The 21,484-nt window shown below is 41.7% G+C and overlaps 1 protein-coding gene across 1 annotated transcript in view; it reads left to right on the forward strand.

The window, feature by feature from the left end:
• Positions 1-21,484, forward strand: part of LOC122808202 (rootletin-like) — a 295,087-nt gene that overhangs the window by 197,807 nt on the left and 75,796 nt on the right. The window contains exon 5 of the mRNA XM_044079171.1: positions 21,166-21,325. Within this exon, the coding sequence (XP_043935106.1) occupies positions 21,166-21,325 (160 nt within the window). The remainder of the gene's footprint in view (positions 1-21,165; positions 21,326-21,484) is intronic.

Below are 21,484 nucleotides of genomic sequence, written 5' to 3' on the forward strand. Positions count from 1 at the left end.
AAAAGACCCTTGAATTAATCTGTTTTACCTGGGCCTCCACTCCAGCTCGTTTCCCTTTCGTATTGCTGTCATTGTCATATCTTTGTCCTCAACAGTCTTTAATGTCCAGTTGATGTCACAGGTTCTGAAGAAGTATTTATGTAAGTCCTGCTCTGGTCGTAACATTCACAAGAAGAAATCCCAAAAAGTGTTTCCACAACTGTGGCTGCAGTCCTTGAAATGTTCACATACCTATCTACTAGAGTTATTTGCTCTTGATTTATTTATTTATTTGACATTTATTGACTGGGAATATCTGACTGAGCTTGCACCCTTTTTCACCAGAGGCTTGGGGAGAAAAGCTCTACAAAGTATTACATACACCATAAAAATGTTTACAAACAATACAGTATGCATGAGGTAATATAAACATGCATTATAATGCTTGGATTCACAATTGAAACATGAGAGTTTAAAGGTGTTATTTACAAAAATTTTATTTATTTTACATTTGTTGACCGGGCTAGTCTGACTGGATACATGTCCATTTTCAGCAGAGGCCCGAGGAGAAAAGCTCCACTATATACTTGTAAATAATAAAAACAAAAAATAGTACAATAAGATACAAATTATAAGCATGTAGAGAACTATTCCCATGTAGCATAGTAACAGTGCAAAAGTAATTTAGCAAAACTATAACATAGAGTGAGGATTTCTATTCCAAATTATTTGCAAGAGTAGGAATAGTACAATTAAAAAAGAAAGTAGTAACTCACACAAGACTCTATTCAGCTATTTACAGTATTAACAATTTTGATAAACGTTTTGTGCCAGGGCACTAGTTTTAAGAAGCAGATTTCTACAGCTGGGAGCAACATGTAGATTTAGATACAAGGTGAGATGATAGGTTGCAGTAATATAACAAGTATAAAGGTTGCAGTAATATGACAAGAATAAAGAGAAGTTGAATTTATAGGAAAAAGTAACGTCCATGTGGATGGTAGGTGAGCTACAGAGGAGGGGTAGTACTAGTGATAAGGACAAGTGGAAGAGTAATGGAGAGAGCTGAAAAGAGAGTTGGATGCTGAGGTCAGTCAGGATTCGAGCAAGGGCATAGCCAGTGAGATTTAAAATAGTTCCTTAGTTGTTTCTTGAAAAGTTGTGATGAGCCTAGAGTGGTCAGTTCTATGGGAAGTTTATTCCAGTATGAGCCAATGGCATTTGTAAACAAGGAGTCCCCAGCTTTGTTGTGTGTTTTGAGAGTGGCTACTAGTAGTTTGTTAGCTGAGCGAAGGGAAGTAAGATTCCTGTAAGGGACAACAAGGTTATTTAGTATGGGTGTATTAGAAGGGTAATGGAGAATTTTATAGGTGATAACTAATTGATGTAGGAGAATAAGATTTTGAAGTTCAAGCCAGTCAAGCTTTTTGAGATTAACACAATGATGGGTGTGAAATGGGGAACCTGTGGCAAACCTGGCAATGCTGTGGTAGGCTGTGGCAAGTTTCTGAAGGTTTTGAAAGGTTTATAAAAGATGGGGAGGCATACAATAATGTAGAGATAAAAGTCAATAAAATCAAATATTAAAGTCTTTCATATATCTCCAATACATAAGGACTTCACCATATAGAGGGGAAGTAATGACAACTAACTCAGAGTTTAAGAAAAGAGTATAGAGGTACTGTATATCAAATCTTAGTTCTTACAGGCAAAAGCATGTACATCAGTAATGAGAAGCGGGGGGGAAGTTGTTAGAGAGAGCAGGTGATAGAAAAAGTATGGCTAGGGATAATTAGAGATTTTTTTAATTTGTAAATAAGAGAGGAGAGCAGAAGTAGTTAGAATCAAGTGAAATCTGAGAAAGGGGAGTAAGCTAAGTGGGAAAAGAAGGGAGGGAGGTAAATATGAGCAGTAGAGAAATTGAATGAAAAAGGTATTAGGAGTTAAGAGTTCTGTAGCAAGAAATGCATACAAATTGAGAAGGGGATGTATGCAAAGAGGGTCAGGTAATTAAGTTCACAGTGGTTGTGTACAGGAGCAAGTCCAGGTATTTGTAAAGTGGACTTTTAGGGCGATTTTAAATGGGAGGTGCTGTGTAATAGATCTGATTGTTAAAGGTGGCTTATTCCAGTGGATAGAGGGAAGGTAGTTGATTGCTGACATCTGGTGTGCAGTCAAGAATCACAGAGAAGTACATGGCATCCTTCACCTTCCCTACAGTGGTCCTCAAAACAGCATTTGCAATCAGTTGGATAATTTAATTCTGTATGTCCCTCCCAAGATAATGATCCATTACTTCTATATGATGGAATCAAACTGTGACAAAAGCTGCAGTGGGCCGAAGAAATTTCTATTCCCATGGGTGTACAGGGTACCACTTGTACCACAGAATGCCATGTTCCATTCTGTCAGGTATTGAACAGTGGCTGTAATGTGTTATAAAGCACCAAACCAGTGAGTTGTCTGTTTGTCTCCCATCATCCATTATCTGCCTACTGTTTAGTTTATTATCCACTTCCTTCCAGTTCATCAAGCATGCTCAGTGTTTTGTTATGGCAGTGTAAACCTTTGGACATCTCACTCCACACTCTGTAACTACCTGACCAGAGAAGGTGGTTAGAATTATCAAATAATTTGCATGCAAAGCAAAACAGTGCATCTTTTGAGACAGAGTATGTCAGCCAAGTGCATTTTGCACTTTCCTCATTAAGCAGCACATGAAAATTGCTTTCTGATATAAATCTTCTTTTCTGTTCATTGAACGGAAACTGTGACAACACCACTTGCACAGGTCCATGCTGGATGGCAGCTACCATAAACTCATCCCTTATCAATTCTGGCTATGTTCCTAGATCAAGTGATACCCCTAACACTCCCTGGAACTCATAAGCCACATCTGTTGTCACTGCAGAAGTATGGGCCATTTCCATGTCATACTCTGGTGATCCTGGCAGCAGATGTAAGGTTGAATCTTCACATGTTGACATAATTTTTTAAATGGTAATTGGCCATAGGTTCACAGGAGGCAGCCTGTAATGCAGCTGCAACAGAGTGGACATAGTGGCATCACAGTGGGTAGATTGTACTGCAGAACCACTGTGCTCTACTGCAGGTAGACTTCCTGCTGAATCTCCCTTTTCAGATGACCCAAAGAAAAAATTCCCAATGCAACTCTCCTCTTTCTTTGCATCCTTTCCTCTGCTGCAGAAGCTTTCTTATTGCTTTTCCTGACAAATATGTAAGCTTCATTTCTAACTTGGAATGGAAGTAAAGCAGAATTACTACACGTTCAGAAACTGGGTCGTTTTGTTATAATATTAGTAAAAAGCACTACACTTTAGGTACGTTGCAACACCTTTTTCTTTGACCTTCCTGGGGCTACATAATGCCAACTGAAACTTTGACAAAGAAGGTAGCATTCTGAACACATAGCAAGGGTGATGGTATTTTCCAGATTATATTCATAAAAGTCAGGATTACACAGCAACAAGTTCCATAAACAAAAAAACAAAAAAATCTTGCTATTTTCCCACTTTCTATAATTTAAAAAAAAGTTCAGTTACAGAGTTGCTGTTCTGAACTGTTTGTAAATTTCTTGGAGGCCAGTACTTACTTGAGCTAAAGGGAAGTCTCTTGTGTTCACCAGTGGCAGTGGTTAACACTGAACAGCCTGCCTGTCCCTGTAGGAGTGGTTACTGCCTGGAAACTGTAGTTTTATTGGCCATTTTGGGTCAATTCCAAACTCCTTGATCTCTCTCTCTCTTAAAACCCTGCAACCGCGTGGTTTTGGCGACTTTCCAGGCTTGATAGTTGTTGCTGAAGCACCTACCAAGAGGAGAAAACGCTGAGAGAAGAAAGGAGCCACTTTTGAGATTTTAAGTATTTTCTTCAGATTTATTTCTTAGAAAAATTGCATTGCCGCCTACTTTTCGGCGTTTTCTTGCTTGCAAAACTTGATATCTGTGTTAGAAACAGTATTTAGAACATACCTAGAGCCTGTTTATTGCATTTTTTTTGTGTTGCACTTAATTTAAAATAGTTTTTTCTTAAAATTGCATTTTACCTGGCTCTGAACTAGCACACACGTGTTGGGGTCATTTGTTGCACTGTTCTGACTAGTTTGCTACTTGTGTGTCTCTGCTATCCTTAAACAAAAACAAAAAAGTCTGCTATTTTCCCACTTTCTATTATTTAAAAAAAGTTCAGTTACAGGGTTGCTGTTCTGAACTGTTTGTAAGTTTCTTGGAGGCCAGTGCTTACTTGGGCTAAAGGAAAGTCTCTGTGTTCACCAGTGGCAGTGGTTAACACTGAGCAGCCTGCCTGTCCCTGTAGGAGTGGTTACTGTCTAGAAACTGTAGTTTTATTAGCCATTTTGGGTCAGTTCCAAACTCCTTGATCTCTCTCTCTTAAAACCCTGCAACTCTCTTTTTGCGCGGTCTTGCGCACAGAGCAGCGTCGGGCAGCGACGGTTAGCTGGGGTATACTATTCCTGGCTCCACAAAGTCTGTGCTGCAAATTTTCCCTTACAACTAGGTAAGCCTCAACTCAAGTGCTTCAGATCAACTGTTCTTATTGCAGCACTTCCATAACCCAAATCAGCACTTGTCCGAATCTCCTAGACAGCAATATTATTTTCCAAATCTCCTAGACAGCACTATTATAATACAGCATAAGACCCTCGACTGTCCAAAAGACAAGTGAAATTCACTTTTCCAAGCATGTCCAGAGGTCTGCTTCAGGTGTACTCTCCAGTTCATCTGATGGAATTGGGCATCCTGAGGCAATGTCACAACTGCCTCATGTATACAGACAACCCTGTCCTCTTACGTCTAGACACAAACACTTGTGAGAGATGCAAATACACAGCCAGACTGGAGGCTAAGCGCTCTCAACCCATGACTTTAACAGACAGTCAAGAGGAGAAGAGACACACTAGCATCACACAATCAGTCACACATGGATCTACAAAACAAGCACCGGCAAAACATACACATAAATACACAAAAACATATTCGGAGGCACTAGGTACCAATCTGAAAAAGAAACAGTGCCCTCCATAGCAGACAAGCAAACAACCTGCACCTCCAAACACAAGCCAGAAAACACATAATTCACCTCAGCAGTGTGCCTCATGACAGCCTCTAAGGCAAAACACCATACCCAACACGCTAGTAATAGGAGACTCTATAGTAAGGCACACAGATGTTCCAATCACCAGGCTGAACAAGGAGAAGGTTACTGTCAGCTGCTTGTCGAGTGCTAGGATCCACCACATAACACAGGCACTTAGGTCACTCCGGAACAAGTACAAGTATGATGCTGTCATTGTACATGTTGGTGTGAATGATCTAAGACATACCTCCCTGGACTACATGAAAAGAGACATTGAGGAGCTCTCTGATCATGTAGCCCAAGCTGGTATGACCCTACCTTCACCTAGAATGATACCACAATACAAAGACATAATGATCAATTTCAACAATTGGCTAAGCTTCTGGTGTCATTCTAAGGGGATCCAGTGTCTGTCTGCCTGGGATGACATGATAGACAAGCCTCACTGTTTCGCCAGAGATGGTTTGCACCTGTCACCCCTAGGCTTTCGAATACTGGCCAAGGCTCTTGCCGTCCCCATAGTGCCTTTTTTAGGCAAGGCTCAAAGGACAAACCAACCACCGAAACCAGCGCAGGTAACCAAAAACTAAGGGTAATGCTGCTCAATGCCAGAAGTCTCAACCTCAAAATGCATGCACTCGAGGCATTCCTCAGTATGGAGAAAATCGATGTTTGTGCAGTGACGGAAACCTGGTTCAAGGCTCCAGAGAGCACCCCAGCACTACCAGGTTACAATTCATATCATACCTTCCAGCCTCAGTTACCAGATCGCAGTACAAAGGGCGGAGGTGTATCCATATTCATCAAGGATACCTACATCTCCAGGTTAGTGGCGCAGCATGATGCCCCAGAGATCATCCATGCACAACTATCTGCAGGCAAAACCACATTTCAAGTCATAGCCTGGTATAGATTCCCCACCATGTCCCAAGATGCTCACTCAGCATTCCTTGAGGCATTAGAAAATATAAAGGTCTTACCCAACACCATAATTTTGGGTGATTTCAACTACCCTGGTATAGACTGGACAAACTACCAAAGTTCTAACTCCTATGTCCAGCGGTTCATAGAATTTATAAATTCAAATGCCCTTGAACAACTGGTATGTTCTCCCACTAGAGGGGACAACATATTGGATTTAGTCATCACAACTATGGGCGCCCATTGTACCACACCCGTTATCACTCCCTCTCTGGTCAGATCAGACCACAAACTGATAACCCTAGACATCCTAACCCCTCCACCTCCCCCAGTCAAAGAAACCATCGTAAAAAACCTTTCCAAAGCAAATTTCAAACTACTTGCGTCAGAAGTGGAAAGCTTCACTATTCTCTTGCAGAAGGATAATAATATCCAGGATGTAGAATCCTACACCAAGGCACTTTATGTACATCTTCAGGATTGCATGGGCCGTGCTATCCAAATAAAACCAAGACTCCTTCCTCAAGCAAGAAGAAACCAGTCTGGTGGACCCCGGTCATAAGCAAACTATACAATAAAAGAAGGAGACTTGTACAAAAAAAAGCCAAATCTCAAGTAGAAAAATCATCCCTGATCAGCATTAGTAAGAAATTGAGGGCCCTCATCAAGTCAACTAAAACCAATCTCGAAAAGAAGGATGCCAGGGATAACCATAAGGCCTTCTATGGTTATGTCAAAAACCTAAATGGCAACGCTCAGGTCTGTTCTGAGCCAGTATAAAATGGAACAAAATACACTGACCCCACTGACATTGCCAACATCTTGGCTGATAGGTTCAGTGCAAATCCCCCCACCACCACCACCATCTACAGGGCCTATTACTATTCCAGGGGATTGTGTAACTCCAATTAGTACTGATGCGCTGGTTAATAAGGCTCTATCTAAAGCTAAAAACACTGCCTCTATGGGACCAGATGGTGTCCCGGGCTGTGTCATACACGAGCTCCAAAATGAATTAACCCCACATCTGAATACCCTGTTCAGTCTCAGCCTCTCAACAGGATATGTGCCCATAGAATGGCGCACAGCAACAGTGGTTCCGCTGCACAAGGGTGGGCCCACAACCGACCCTGGGAACTACTGACCAATAAGCCTGACCAGTCTGATCTGTAAGGCGATGGAGCAAATCATTATGGGACTCATAAATGGAGAGATTGGGAACCTCCAAACACTTGACCCCACACAGTTCGGCTTCGTCAAGGGCAGATCATGCCTCCTGAACCTGGTGGACTTCTTTGAGACAGTTACTCAGGCTATAGATAAGGGAAAGGAGGTACACACGGCTTACCTTGACCTTGCTAAAGCATTTGACACCATTCCCCATTCGGGTATTATTGATAAACTCACCAACCTAGGCATAAACCCTTACGTCACAAGATGGATCACAAACTGGCTCTCAGACAGATCCCACAAAGTAAGAGTAGCGGGATCTATGTCCGAATCCAGACCAGTAATGAGCGGTGTGCCTCAAGGCTCTGTCCCGGGGCCCCTCCTGTTTGGCATATACTTCTCAGAAGTACAGGCAAGCACTGAAGGGTTGTGGCTGACCAAGTTTCCAGATGACTGCAAACTGGGTGCTATAATAGAGTCTCCGGCCGACATGGCTATCCTCCAGAAGGGCCTTAATGAAACTGATGCATGGTGTCAAAGCCATGGTCTCAAGCTAAATGCTAAAAAATGTGTAGTAATCCCCTTTGGAAAAAACAGAGTACCCGCAAACTACAACATAGGAGGTAACCCCCTTAAATCTGAAGAAGTAATAAGGGATCTAGGGACCCAAGTAGATAGTCAGCTTTCCTTTGATAACCATGTTGCCAAGGTGGTTAGAAAATCCTTTTATGTGACCCATCTGATCACGAAAGGGTTCGCATCAAGATCTAAGGATGTAGTGGTGCCCCTCTACTCTTCCCTCATCAGACCCACTATTGAGTACAATGGACCAATTGGAATGTACCTGACTAGGCATCTCCAGCAGCTGGAGAGACCACAGAGGTACCTCACTAAGAGGATTACTGGCCTCAAACAGTTGCCCTATGCAGCACGATTGAAAAAACTAAGGCTTTTCTCTGTTGCATACCGCCTTCTCAGAGGCGATCTCTGTCTAACATACAGAGCCATGTCCAACCCAGAACTGTTGAACATGCTCCATCTTAGCAAAACCAAATCTACTCCAGCTACACGCTCTAGGGATATAAACCTCAGCACAACAATGAATAGAACATGCGGGAGGGATAGATTCCCTTCGCAAAGACGTCCCTTGCTATGGAACAAGGTCCCAATCTACATAAGACAGAGCCCCTCACTACCACTCTTCAAGAGGAACCTTGATGAGTGGATGGGTAACATAAAGTTCACACCAGGGATCATACCAACAGCTCTACTAGATAGGGACCAAGGGTACTAGCTGCTAGAGCAAGGGCCTAGGGAACTAACCAAAGGGGTGGTGAATACCGCACAACGTGGCTGGGCTAATATATGCATTCAGGCAGATAGCCTAGTACCTACCTATGAACCTATATGACAATAGTGGAATGTTACCCAGCAGATTTACTTGACGGACCCACTGAGGCAAACCCGTCAACTTTGAAGTGCACCATGCCACAATATGAGGAAAGCAATCTCCAGACATGCAACCAGAGTAAGCAGTAAGTATCTGAACTGTAAGCTCAAGTTGTGAACCTACAACTTATCCCTTAACATACTGCCTGTGACACTTGCCTGCTCTACTTGCAGTCACTAAGTATGTCTCACTTTTCTGCATTATTCTCCCAGCATCCTCTGCAGGATTGCACTAGTACGCCTACAAACAAACAATCATAATAAAAGGAAATAACTCCAAATTTATGGCCTGAAACCAGGCAGCCCTACCATTCCCTGCAACACTGCATCTTCATAGGAAAGATGACTTTTACGAAATATAAATTATTTGACATCATCTGACAGACATTTATATCTCAATGGGCCGCACGATGACTGCAGTGCTAAGGCCTGACCACTGCTAAAATGCATTTGGTTTAAACAGAAGATCAGAAGCTGCCACATTAAGTGAACTACTCTATACAATCCATGGTGCAATGCGCCCTCAATAAGAACAGTGACCAATTGATGCCATCTTACACTGTAGGCAGAAAAACTGAAGAGAAACAACGATCTGTAGACAAAAGAACTGTAGTGCAGGCAGGTCACAAGCCAGAAAAATGGATTAGCTTCAAAAAAGTCTTGGCACTATGAATGCAGCACAAAAAAAATGGGCAACCAGTACTGAACACTGTTCATAAGGACAACAGTAAAAAATAAAAGTTAGTGAGAGCAAAACAATGAAGGAGCACACAAATAGCATAAATATGCTATCAGAAAGTTCATAAGGACAAGCTGTACGACAGGCACACCTGAAATGTATTACAAAATTTCTGTTTTGTTGACATTGGTTACTGTTGTACTGCAGGAAGAAAAACTGCAGAATAACAGTGACCAGTAGGCAAAAAGAACTGTAATGCAGGCAGTAGACACAAATGAAGTGTGTTACAAAATGATACACACTCATGTCGCTTAATGACTTTCGCTGACATCGGTTACTGTTGTACTGCTTGCAGAAAGACTGAAGAATGACAAAGGCTCAAATCACAATTTAAGTCAAACACCAAACATTGGAGGCAAAGCTCAGGATGTTTTACAAAATTCTCCCCTTTCACCCCCCCCCCCATGTCTTTGGGATGTGGGAGGAAACCCACGCGACCACAGGGAGGACATGCAGAATCCGCACACACACACACACACACACAGACACACACACACACACACACACACACACACACACACACACACACACACACACACACACACACACACACACATATCTAGGGCGAATTTTAGAATGTCCAATCCACCTACAGCATGTCTTTGGGATGTGGGAGGAAACCGGAGCACCTGGAGGAAACCCACGCGACCACAGGGAGGACATGCAGACTCCGCACAAAAGGCACCCCAGCCAAGGATCAAACCGGAGAACCTCTTGCTGTGAGGCAGCAACACTAACCGCTGCACCACCGTTTAAAAATGACCTAATGTGGTTTTCATTAATTTAGTATTGGTTTAATATTCCAAACATATCTTTTTCTTTGGAATGGACAGCTATCCTGAGTACTTTGGTTGTTCCGGAACTGGAGTCCTTCCGGACCTGTAGTTTGCCTGTCAGTTCTGGGGCATTTGGGTTGACCCCCTTTTTATCTCAGCCATCTTGGTGTCTAGGAACATTAGCATGGACGAGTTCAGATCCGGCTTTGGTCTTCAGGGGACCACATTGGCGCAGGGAGGGGTTTCGGCACCTAAGTCCTCCCTTTTGGTTCTGGAGTCCCACTTGTCCCTTGGTGGATCAGCCTTTGAGGCCATGAAGAGGTTATTGGCCACTTCTAGCACTAGGTCAGTTCCTTCCTCCTTAGAACCCTCTTCCTTGACTCCTTTGATCCTAGAGCATCAACCACTCCCTCCACAGGGTCAGTGGGTACCGTAGCCTCAAGTTACCCAGCAGGGTACCCCTTCTTCTTCTGAAACATCTCCAGACATTCCCCCTGAGGAGGTCCCTTGGAAGAAGTTGTGTAAGAGGAAACAGACTCTCCAGAAGAGTCAATCATGAAAGACACAGATTTCAATGAAGGCAAAGGGTCCCCCATGTCACCTCCTGATGATGTCTCCTTCGGAGACATCCTGGAAATCCATAAGCAGAGAGGTGATTGGAAGTCCCTCAACCCTTCAACCAAGGAATCTGCATACCTACAGGCTTTTGGTACCCATCCATCTACTTCCTGGGTGTCTCCACCTGCCCGAGAAGCTCATTGAGTTGATCTCTCAGTGGGCATGGAAGGCCCCTGACGCCACCAAACCAATCCCCAAAAGGCCCAGACAAAATTATCACAGTGCTGTAGATGCCATAGTGTTAGCTGCGACCACAAAAAAGGAACTGGCAGAGGAGAGTTCCTATATCCATCCTCCCAACAAGGAGTCACGGGTGATGGATAGATTCGGGAAGCAAGTTTATGCTTCATCAACCTTTGCCCTGCAGTCTTTTAATTACTTAGTGCACTTTACAGATTATAGAAAGATCTGATTAAAGAGCTGTCAGATACTATCTCAGGAGTTGTTTCTGAGGAGGTGCGTGAAGTAGTCACCTCTCAGTTGGCTACTCTTAACATCCATTTCTAATTCTTGCATGAGGCTTATTTCACATGTAGCAAAAGGAATGACGAGCAGCAGGATCAGGTATTTACATAAGGAGGCACGCCTGGATGCGCTTGTGTGATTTTGCAGAGTCCTTCATGTTTTCATTTGTCGATGCACCCTTTTACGGTTCATCCCTTTTTGGTCCAACTTTTAGAGACACTTTAACCAGGTGTGAGAAGGATGGGAAAACCCTTTCTGCTATGTTTTTCCACTCCTCAGAGGTCATTCTGTAGGAACCAACAAGGAACAGGAAAAATGTGGTTCAAAAAATCCCATGGGTCTTCCAGAATACACGTGGTGATAGTTCCTCCAAGGGTAGAAGGGGGAAAATAGTGGAAGACGCTGCCTGGGTAGCAGAGGTGGCCTGCAGAATCAGGGCTTCTGGGATTCTTTCCCTTACAGCGCTCCTGAAAGGAGGCCCGATTGTCGACCTCTGGAGTCAATCTGGAGTCACCCTGCACCTGAAAGCCTGGCAACAAATCACTTCCGATACTTGGGTGCAGAGAATAATTTCCAGAGGTTGTATAGTTCCCTTTTCACTTCCTCCTCCCCAAAGAAATTTCCCGACGTTCCACCCAGTCAGAGGGAACAAACAGCCATTCAAATTCAAAAACTGTTAGGAAAAAAGAGTCATCCAAGAAGTCCCAACAGATCAGATAGAGTCCAGGTTTTACTCAAGATTCTTTTTAGTGCCAAACAAGACGGGACTGGAGACCGATTTTGGATCTCCGCAACCTGAACAAATCTGTTCAAAAAAAGTATGTTCAGTCCATTCTTCCATTTTAGGAAAGGATGACTGGATGTGTTCTATAGATCTTCAGGATGCATGCTACCATATAAAGATGGACAGACATTCCTGAAGAATCCTTCGCTTCCAGCTGGTAGCCATTCATTACCAATTCAGAGTTCTGCCCTTTGGTCTCACCACAGCCCCCAGGGTGTGCACCAAATGCATGGCAGTAGTAGCAGCTTACTTAAGACTCAAGGATTCCAGATGTTTCCATATCTAGCCAACTGGCTCATTTCCGCTACTACTAGGCAGCAACTTCTAACAGCAAAGCAAAAGGTCATACAATTATGCAGCCATTTAGGTATCACAATCAGCTTTGAAAAATCCTCACTGGAACCAACTCAAAATCTAACATTTATAGCATCTTCATTGGATACAACAACGTCCATTACCTCACTTCCTCTGTTGCAAATGGAAACTATTCAGACTCAAGTCCAGATGTTATTACAAAAGGACAAGGAACCTGTATGCCTGCATGGCAAGTACTTCAAACTTTAGGTTCAATGGTGGCTGCCATAACTCTTGTTCCCCTTGCCAGGTTCCGCATGAGAATTTTACAATGGTTGCTTGCAGCACAGTAGTCCATTCTTTAGCATCCCTTGTCAAGGCCAGTCCTGATCATCAACACATACAAGAGAGATCTCCTATGATGGGTTCCTTTGAAACAAGTTTTACAAGGGCATCCTTTCATTTACCATCAATCCAAAGCCACAGTGACCATGGACACTTTCTTGTTTCGGGGGGTATTGCCAGGGAAAGACAGTCCAAGGCATGTGGTGCCCAGTGGAGGTCAGTCTGCACATAAATGTTCTATAGATGAGACCAGTGCTATATTAGTGTTACAAGCATTCCATGTCTAGGGATGATTGTGATTCAGACAGACAACATGTCAGTGGTCTGATACATCAACAAAGAATGGGAACCAGATCTTATCCCTTATGCTGAGAAGCCGTCAGCGTATGGCAGTGGGCGATCTCATCCAACTGCTTTCTAATTGCAATGCATATTCCAGGGAAGTCAAATGTGATAACAGACAAACTGAGCAGGTGCACAAACTACCAAAAAAGTAAATTAAAAATGCAACAAACAAGATAAACCAGAGAAGAAGAAAGATAAAACTTTAATACTATCTTAGTGCCTTAGCCTTCAAAGGGATAAAAAACATTACATAGGATCCTGTTTTATAACACCCATAATTAACACTCTAATTAAACCATTAAGTAATACACCAAAAAATAAATGATTAAAGTAATATTTTTCAATTACATTCAAGGTTTAAACCTAAAGGTGTTACAGTACCAAATTTTAAAATATATAGTGTTTTTTTATAAAGTAATTTATTTTTCACGTCAACAATATTACATCCTTCCACACTCTAAAATGGTACCCCTTAAGCAGCTACTCTCCCCCCATGACATAATGTATAATGAGCTGCTACAGGGCTTTAAATTTTATTAATTATTAATTTAATGTCTCTAAGATACTCCTGTAGTCTAACGCTAAAAGACCTCTTAATTTCTCCAATATAGAAGAGGTCACAGGAGCATCTCAGAGCATAAATAACACCCACACTATTACAATTAACAAGTTGCCTTGGAACATAAGCTACATGATTAATTTTATCAAAAAAGGGACTGTATATCTACAAATGTAACACTTCCCACAAGGAAATGTCCCCAAAGGTTTACGTTCTACCCATAACTCAGTATTTGAAACCATAAAGGAACTATGAACAGTCGTGTCTATTATGCTTTTGTCCCCCTCTTCAAAGAAAAAGAAGGTCTTTTAGGCAGAACAAGTTCTGTCCTTCAATAAATAGGCTCAATGACATTTCCGGGGTATTGTCTGTGTAGTACTATTAGACCTCGCTACTTCTCTAGTGCAAAGATTCACACTCCTTTTTATTATTACTACAACTACTCACATCTTGATTTATACCAAACAATCAATTTAAAGCTTTTTCAATAATACAAAAAATCATAACCCTTCTGTAAAAAATAACTTCAAGTCTTACCCATTTCCTCTACCAATATATTTTCTCTATTACAAAGTCTAGAGATCCACAAGAGTTCACTGTATGGCAGTGAGTTTATTAAATGGGATAGGTGACAACTTTTACCATCAAAAAAATGATTGATGTCAGCAAATTTCCTATGAACTCTAGTTTGTATTTCTTCCCCTAATGTGCCTTCCAATTCTGTATTAAAGAAGGTCACTTTTGTACCAAGCTGTAGACCATCAAATTTAATACCAAAATCATTGCTTTGCAAACTGTTAATAAACTCATTGATTAACACTTCTCCATCTTCACATAAAAAATAAGGTAGTCAATAAATCTAAAATATTTTATTACATACTTTTTATAAAACTCTAACTGATATAAATGTTTAATTTAAAAAAACGCATGAAGAGGTTTGCATACATGGGGGGTAAATGATGCCCCTATAGCCATTCCTCTCATTTGATGAAATATTTCTCCATTAAATTCAAAAAAAGTATGTGTTAACTAAAATGAAGTAACTCAATCACATAATTCATTAAGGGATTGTCCCCTAAAAAAAAAACATTTCACTGCCTCAATACCTAAAGAATGGCTTATGTTCATATAGAGGCTTTTAACATCTATAGTTAACCAATAATTCTCAGCTTTCCATCTCACAGATTGTATTTTCTCCAAAAAATCAAAAGGATCACGTATATGAATTAAGTTTCATAACTGGTTGTGATAAATAATTATGAAGCAATAAACATATATTATGTAAAAAGTAATTAACAGCTGATACTATTGGGTGACCAAGTGGAGAAGATAAGCTCTTATAGATCTTTGGTAAAAACAATAAAATCTAGCCATAGAGCAACCCTAAATAATGAACTTTCTATCAGTATCATCCCTAGAAAAATATCCGAATCTATAGTCTTTATTTATTAAATCTTGAAATTTTGATAATGTCCTTTCATATTCAGAAATTGTTACTTTATAGTACACATTGATATCATTCAAATTCTCCTCACACATTTTTTTTATATTGAGTATAATGCATGACAAAATGCATGACAGATATTTTATGGCCTTTATCTGCTGGCTTAATTACAAGGTCACGACGCTGACTAGCTTTACTTAAATTATAGGCAACATTTTTCTTAGCTCTTAATACATCAGCGCACATTCTTTCAAGATTAAAATCAATTATTGAGGAGAAATTCTTAATACTTTTATTCACAAAAGGGCGAATAAATTCACTTCTACAGGAAATTTGAGAAGTATCTAATAAATAAATATGCATTGGCATCATCCTGAATAAATGAATCACATGAAAAATACATTTCATCACAACTATTTACAGAACGATCCAAAGCATCATTTGTACATTGTTCATCAGATTGTTTCAAAAAATAACTCATTTAATGCAACTTTCTAAAAAAAAAAGAAACATTTCTGCTTTCAAAATATGGAACCTAGGCAGAACAGTTGGTACAAATTTAAGCCTGAGATTAAGAACAGACATTCCTACAGCAGACAGTACACATCCCGATAAGTGCAAAATCAATTTTTCATTACTATTAATACAACACAATTCTTGCACAGAGCATAAAAAAGTCAATATCAGTACCATTTCTTCTTCTTTCCTTGACATTGCTGTTTTTTTCTTGTTTTGTCCAGATGACCTCGCTTACAACTGGAGCTCCCTTCCTGCTGACCATTCAGAAAATTGTTCTGCATATATCCAGGTTGTTGAGCAGTTGGTAATGGAGGGGGGGGGGGGTTCTTCTTCTTCATCCCATTCATTAGTACTTACATTTGATTGAAATTGATCTGGTACATTTTTCTACCTCACGAGTGGTCCCTCAATCTAGAATTTTCAGAAAGGGTATTCTGCACACGAGGCCAGCCTTGCTCCGACCTTTTTGCCTTCTCTCTGAACAATAAATGCAGCAGCTACTTTTCCCTCATTCCCCCTCCCCAGAGGGGGAATTACCGAGGGATGCTGTTCTTCACAGTTGGCCACCCGGTCTCTTTTACACCTTTCATCTAACCCCACTAATTCCAAAATTTCTACAGAAAGCAGCCAAGTTGAAGAGCAAAATCATCCTCAGTGCCCCCTTTTGGCCTCGGCAAATTTGGTTGCCCTTCCTTTGGTCTTATCTGGTACAACAGTCTGGATTCTGGATCCAGCTCCTGTCTCACTCAACAGGCATCATTCACCCAGACATTACAACCCTCAAGCTGACAGCTTGGTTTCTCCAATTCCATTAGTGGCCAGGTGTGATATGCTCTCTTTTCCAGTCCGGCGCATATATGTGTCACCTCAAAAAACATCTACATGTAATCTTTATGCAACTAAATGGAAAAGATTTGTTCATTGGGCCTTTCTACATCACATCGATCCTTTCTCAGCACCAATATGCAAAATTCTTCATTTCCTAGCCTTCCATCTTCAGTGAAGGCGCTTCCAGTTCTCTCAACTAGCAGCCATTTCTGATTTTCACAGTGGTTTCTGTGGGTCATCAGTGGCCTCACATATCATATGAGATTACTAGGCTAATGACTCTGGAGCCCTTAAAAGCCTAGCCAAGAGTTTATCCTCAAAAAAGAAACCCCAATCAGCACCTGTTGCCCCTGTCAGTGAGGGATACAGGTAGAACCCCTGGGGCAAATTTGTGGTTACCCATCCACCCATCAAAGTTGGGCTTGAAGAGGGTCATTGACGTACTTTGCTTGACTTGTATGGGGAGTCTATTCCAGTGGCAGGCCAACCTCTGGGAGACAAACCTCTCTCTCCAGGAGGTTTTTGCTAATGTCACATATTAGATTTAAGCCTTTCGATCAGATACTGTACAAGGAGTTGGACTTACAGATATGGGGCATTTCTAGTAGAGCAGGGTCTGAGATTGTCTTGTAGGAGAGACACAAGTCACCTCTGAGCAATCTGTACGTTACAGAGTAGATTGATAGTGATTTGAGCCTGTCCACATAGGACAAGTGTTGGAGGCCATGGATTCTCTTTGTGAGGTATTTCTGTGGCCTTTCCAGTTGGTGCAAGTGTTTGGAGAGGTACATACCAAACGGGGCATTATACTCAATTTTATTGGCCTAATAATGGAGGAGTACACAGAGGTAATAACCTCCTTTTTTTCTGGATGCAATCCCTTTACTTATGAGATGAACCAAGTAAAAGGCTTTTCTGGCCACTGCCAGTACATGATGGTCAAATGTGAGATTGTTGTCAACTTTTACGTACCTAGGTCTTTCACCACAGGTTGTGTGCTTAGGGGGTTGCCATTATTGTGGTAATCAGTAGGAACCATGTTGTTGCCGAATGGTATGATAATACATTTTTTTGCATTTAACTTAAGGCCATGACTCATTTGTTGTTGTGAGACCCTCTTGAAGTATATTAACATCATTTGGGGAGTCAGTGTCAGCACCCAACATACAGTCAACCGCAAACTTGGTCAGCTACAGGCTATTTGTCTTTGCCTAAACCTCTGAGAAGTAGATGCCAAACAACAGGGGTCCTAGGGACACCACTAGTGGCAGGTCTGCTGTTGGAAGTGGTGGCATCTGTTTTGACCTTGTGGGTCCTATTAGTGAGCCAGTTGGCCACCCACCTGATGAGATAGGGATTTATGCCAAGTTGTGTTAGCTTTTTGATGGTGTCCGAGTGGGGGATTGTATCAAAGGCTTTGGCCAAGTCAAGGTAAGCTGTATGTACCCGCTTTCCCTCATCCCACTGCCTTGGTGACGGTCTCAAAAAAGTCAACCAGGTTCAACAGGCAAGATAATCTCAACTGGATAGGGTTAAGTGCCTGGAGATTGCCAGTGTCTTTGTTTATGTGGTCCATAATAATAGTAATACGCTCCATGGTTTTACAGATCAGACTTATAAAGCTAATGGGGCAATAGTTTCCAGGGTCAGTAGTGGCACCACCTTTGTGCAAAGGGATGACAGTGGCAGTTCTCCATTCTGCTAGAATGAAGCCTGTACTTAGGCTGTAGTTGAATAGGGTGCTGAATGTCGAGGCTAGTTCTTGCTGGAGATGTTGCAGAATACAGCCTGGGATACTATCAGGTCCCATAGAAGCTATGTTCTTTGCCTTGGATAGGGCCTTTAACACTTGATCTACGAAGATGTGAGGTGTGAGGCAAGTATCAGGGATGCTGAATAGGCCTTTGGGGTACGGGGGTAAAGTTTGCACTGAACGTATCTGCTAGCAGGTTGGCCTAGTCAACAGGATCAGTGTAAGTGGTACCATTAAGAACTAATTCGGAGAAAACCTGGGCTTTCCCATGGAGGTTTCTGATGTAACTGAAAAAGGCTTTGTGGTTAGCCTGTGTTTCAAAGGCTAGTTTTGATTCATAATTGGCTTTGGAGGTTTTCACTAATGATCTAATTTGATTGTTGAGGATTGAGTTTTTCCAGTTGGGAATTTGTGCCTTTTTACCCTTGGACAACAGTTTCTTCCTTTTGTTGTAAAGCCTGTTCATAGAGGATGTCCACCACATAGGTTTGTGCTTCCTTGAGGAGCAGGTTTTAGTTCTGTTGGGTATGGCTGACTCCATGCAGTTGTACAGGTGCTTGTATACTGCACTGGTATACTGTTCAGCATATATGTCTGCATCCTCTGAGGGGGTCGATGGTGTGAAGCTACTGATACCCTCCCTTAGAAGGTTGTAGTCAGTTTTTGGGCAGTTTTTTACCCTGGTTATGGCTGGGTGGAGGGTTGTATTGGAAAAACACTTCTAATGAGACAGAGACTGATGGTGGGATCTTACCAGGGAAGAACTTACTATGGGGGTGGTGCAGCAGTCGCCAGTGTTGGTGAGAAACAAGTCTAGAATATCTCCCCTTGTGGGGGATGAGACAAGCTGGTCTAGTGCGTTAGAATTGATGAAGTCAAGGAATCGTTGGGTGAGTGCATTAGAGTAGGAATAGTTCACCTAGTTTATGGTGGGGTAGTTGAAATTACCAAGGATCAGGGTGTTAGGGGGTACCTTGATGGACTCAAGTAGGTCCAGGTAGAAGGAGTGGGTGTCCTGAGTCATGGAGGGGGGCCTATAGCTAGGTAACTTGGATGGGTATCTTGTCAATTGCACCTGGAGAAGTTCTAGTGCATCATGCTGGCAAACCAGTCTGGAGGTGTGCTTCTCTTTAATGAAAATAGAACTCCATCACCCTTTGTCTTCCCGACCTCATTTTGGGGTCGGAATTTGCGGAATGAGGTATAAGCTTGGTAAGGCAGGGGTGCTCTCTACAGCCTTGAACCAAGTTTCTGTGACTGCACAGATGTCAGCATCTTCCAGTGCTAGGAGAGCCTCCAGTGAGTGTATTTTCAGGTTAAGGCTTGTAGCGTTAAGCAGCATGACCTTCAATTTGCTTTTTGGAATATCTTTTATGTTGGAGGATTTGTCTGTGGGATATTGCCTAAAAAAGGCACAATGGGGGAGGCAAGAGCTTTGGCCAGAATTCTGAATCCCAGGGGTGACAGTGGAGCCCATCTCTGGCAAAGCATCAAGGTCTGTCAATCATGTCATCCCAGGCAGACAGATACTGGATCCCCTTGGAATGACACCAGAAACTAAGCCTATTGTTGAAGGCTTTGCAAAGCCTTTTTGAAAGGTGCTTTCCTCCTTAAAAAAACCCTTATAAGGATCCTCTGCCTCCTTGGGACCTTACCCTGATGCTGCAAGCTCTGACACAATCTCATCTGTGCCAGCCTCCAGGCATGATGTAAAGTTTTTATCTTGGAAAACTATCCTTTTGGTAGCCATCACTTCGGCTAGATGAATTTCAGAAATTCAAGCACTCTTGTTTAGGCCACCATATTTGATTTTTCTTAAGTATAGTGTTTCTGTCAGGACAAACCAATCTTTTCTACCTATGGTAGTTTCAGAATCAGCCTTAATCAATGCATCAGTCTTCTGTTATTTTTTCCAAATTACTCTAACAAGGGTGAGTACTTATTTCACCTGGTAGATGTTCACAGTCAACTAAGATTCTACCTTGACAGGACCAAAGGTTTCAGAAAATCCAACCAGCTATTTATTTCCTTTTCGCACAATAAATTAGGACAACCTGTGAGCGAAGTGACTGCAGCCAAATGGATTACAAACTGCATTTCCTTTGTTTATAAGAAGAGGGGTATTTCTGTGCCAGTACTCCCAAAAGCACACTCAGTGAGAGCAGTAGCTACGTCTGCTGTCTTCCATTCAAGATCATCCATAAATGACATATACACAGCTGCAACATGGGCGTCACCCCATACCTTTGTTACTCATTATGAGTTAGATATGGTCTCTAGGGGAAGAGCATAATTTGGTTCGATTGTACTCAGGAATACCCTTCCATGAGTCCACCCAGGAGTATAAGTAGCTGGGGACTCTCTCCCACACTGTGTTGACAAAATAAAGATTGACAACTTCAGATAAAGAAGTTATGTCTTACCATAACATTCCATCTGAGTTGTTCATCTTCATTTGTCATCAGCTCCCCTCCCTCCATCCCCCTGCCAGATTTCCTGGAAGAACAGACATTCCCCCTGACAAATTTCCCTTTGGAATAGATTGATACTCCAGATATGGTCTCTCTCAGATATTTTTTACTTCCTTCTTTCACGTATGAGCAAACTTGATGAACATCTTTCACTTATGAGCAATCTGGAGCATTTCTGCCCGGGCCTCCGCTGAAAACAGGCTCTGTGGAACCTAGTCTGACTTTCCCGGTCAACAAATGATAAATAAAAAATAAAATAAAAATAAAAAATTGATCTGAGGTAATCTACCCTAAGCATTATGGGTAAAGAATGTGCTTCAGAGTTTTTTGGAATCCATAAGCGATAGAAGTATCCAGGTCATTTCCTGGCGATTGGAACCGAACCCACACATTAATGACAAATGAAGATGAACAATTCAGATGTAACGTTATGGTAAAACATACCTTCTTTTTTTCAACATCCTTACATGGAAGAACAGGGAAATGTGGAACAGAATCTGATGGTACCAACTGTTTCTAGCTAATTCAGAGATCATGACAGAAGTTTTTTTTTCCCAGGAAATGTGTGTTTGACATGGTCATTTTCTTTTGCAGTCTGAAACTGGACATTGATGAAAGGGAAAAGAAGCTGCTTGTGGCACAAGATGCACAGACATTCAGCCAGATGAAGAACGAGGAACTGCAGGCTATTTTGAAAGAACTTGAGAGTCAGCGAGTGGACGAAAAGCAAGAAGTGCAGGAACTGAACAGACAGGTATGACTACTGAAAGGTGTGTGGATGAGTTCCTAATGAATGGTGTTTTCCATGGTAACATATACTTGACTGGTATAGAGATGATGTTATAAAACAGCAATTACCAATTAATTTATATCACAGGTATGTTCAGTTGTGTCTGTAGAAGTAAATTATATT

This window comes from Protopterus annectens, chromosome 8.part0 (assembly GCF_019279795.1).
Source record: "Protopterus annectens isolate FY-2018-M chromosome 8.part0, PAN1.0, whole genome shotgun sequence".
In the NCBI taxonomy this organism is placed as follows: Eukaryota; Metazoa; Chordata; order Ceratodontiformes; family Protopteridae; genus Protopterus; species Protopterus annectens.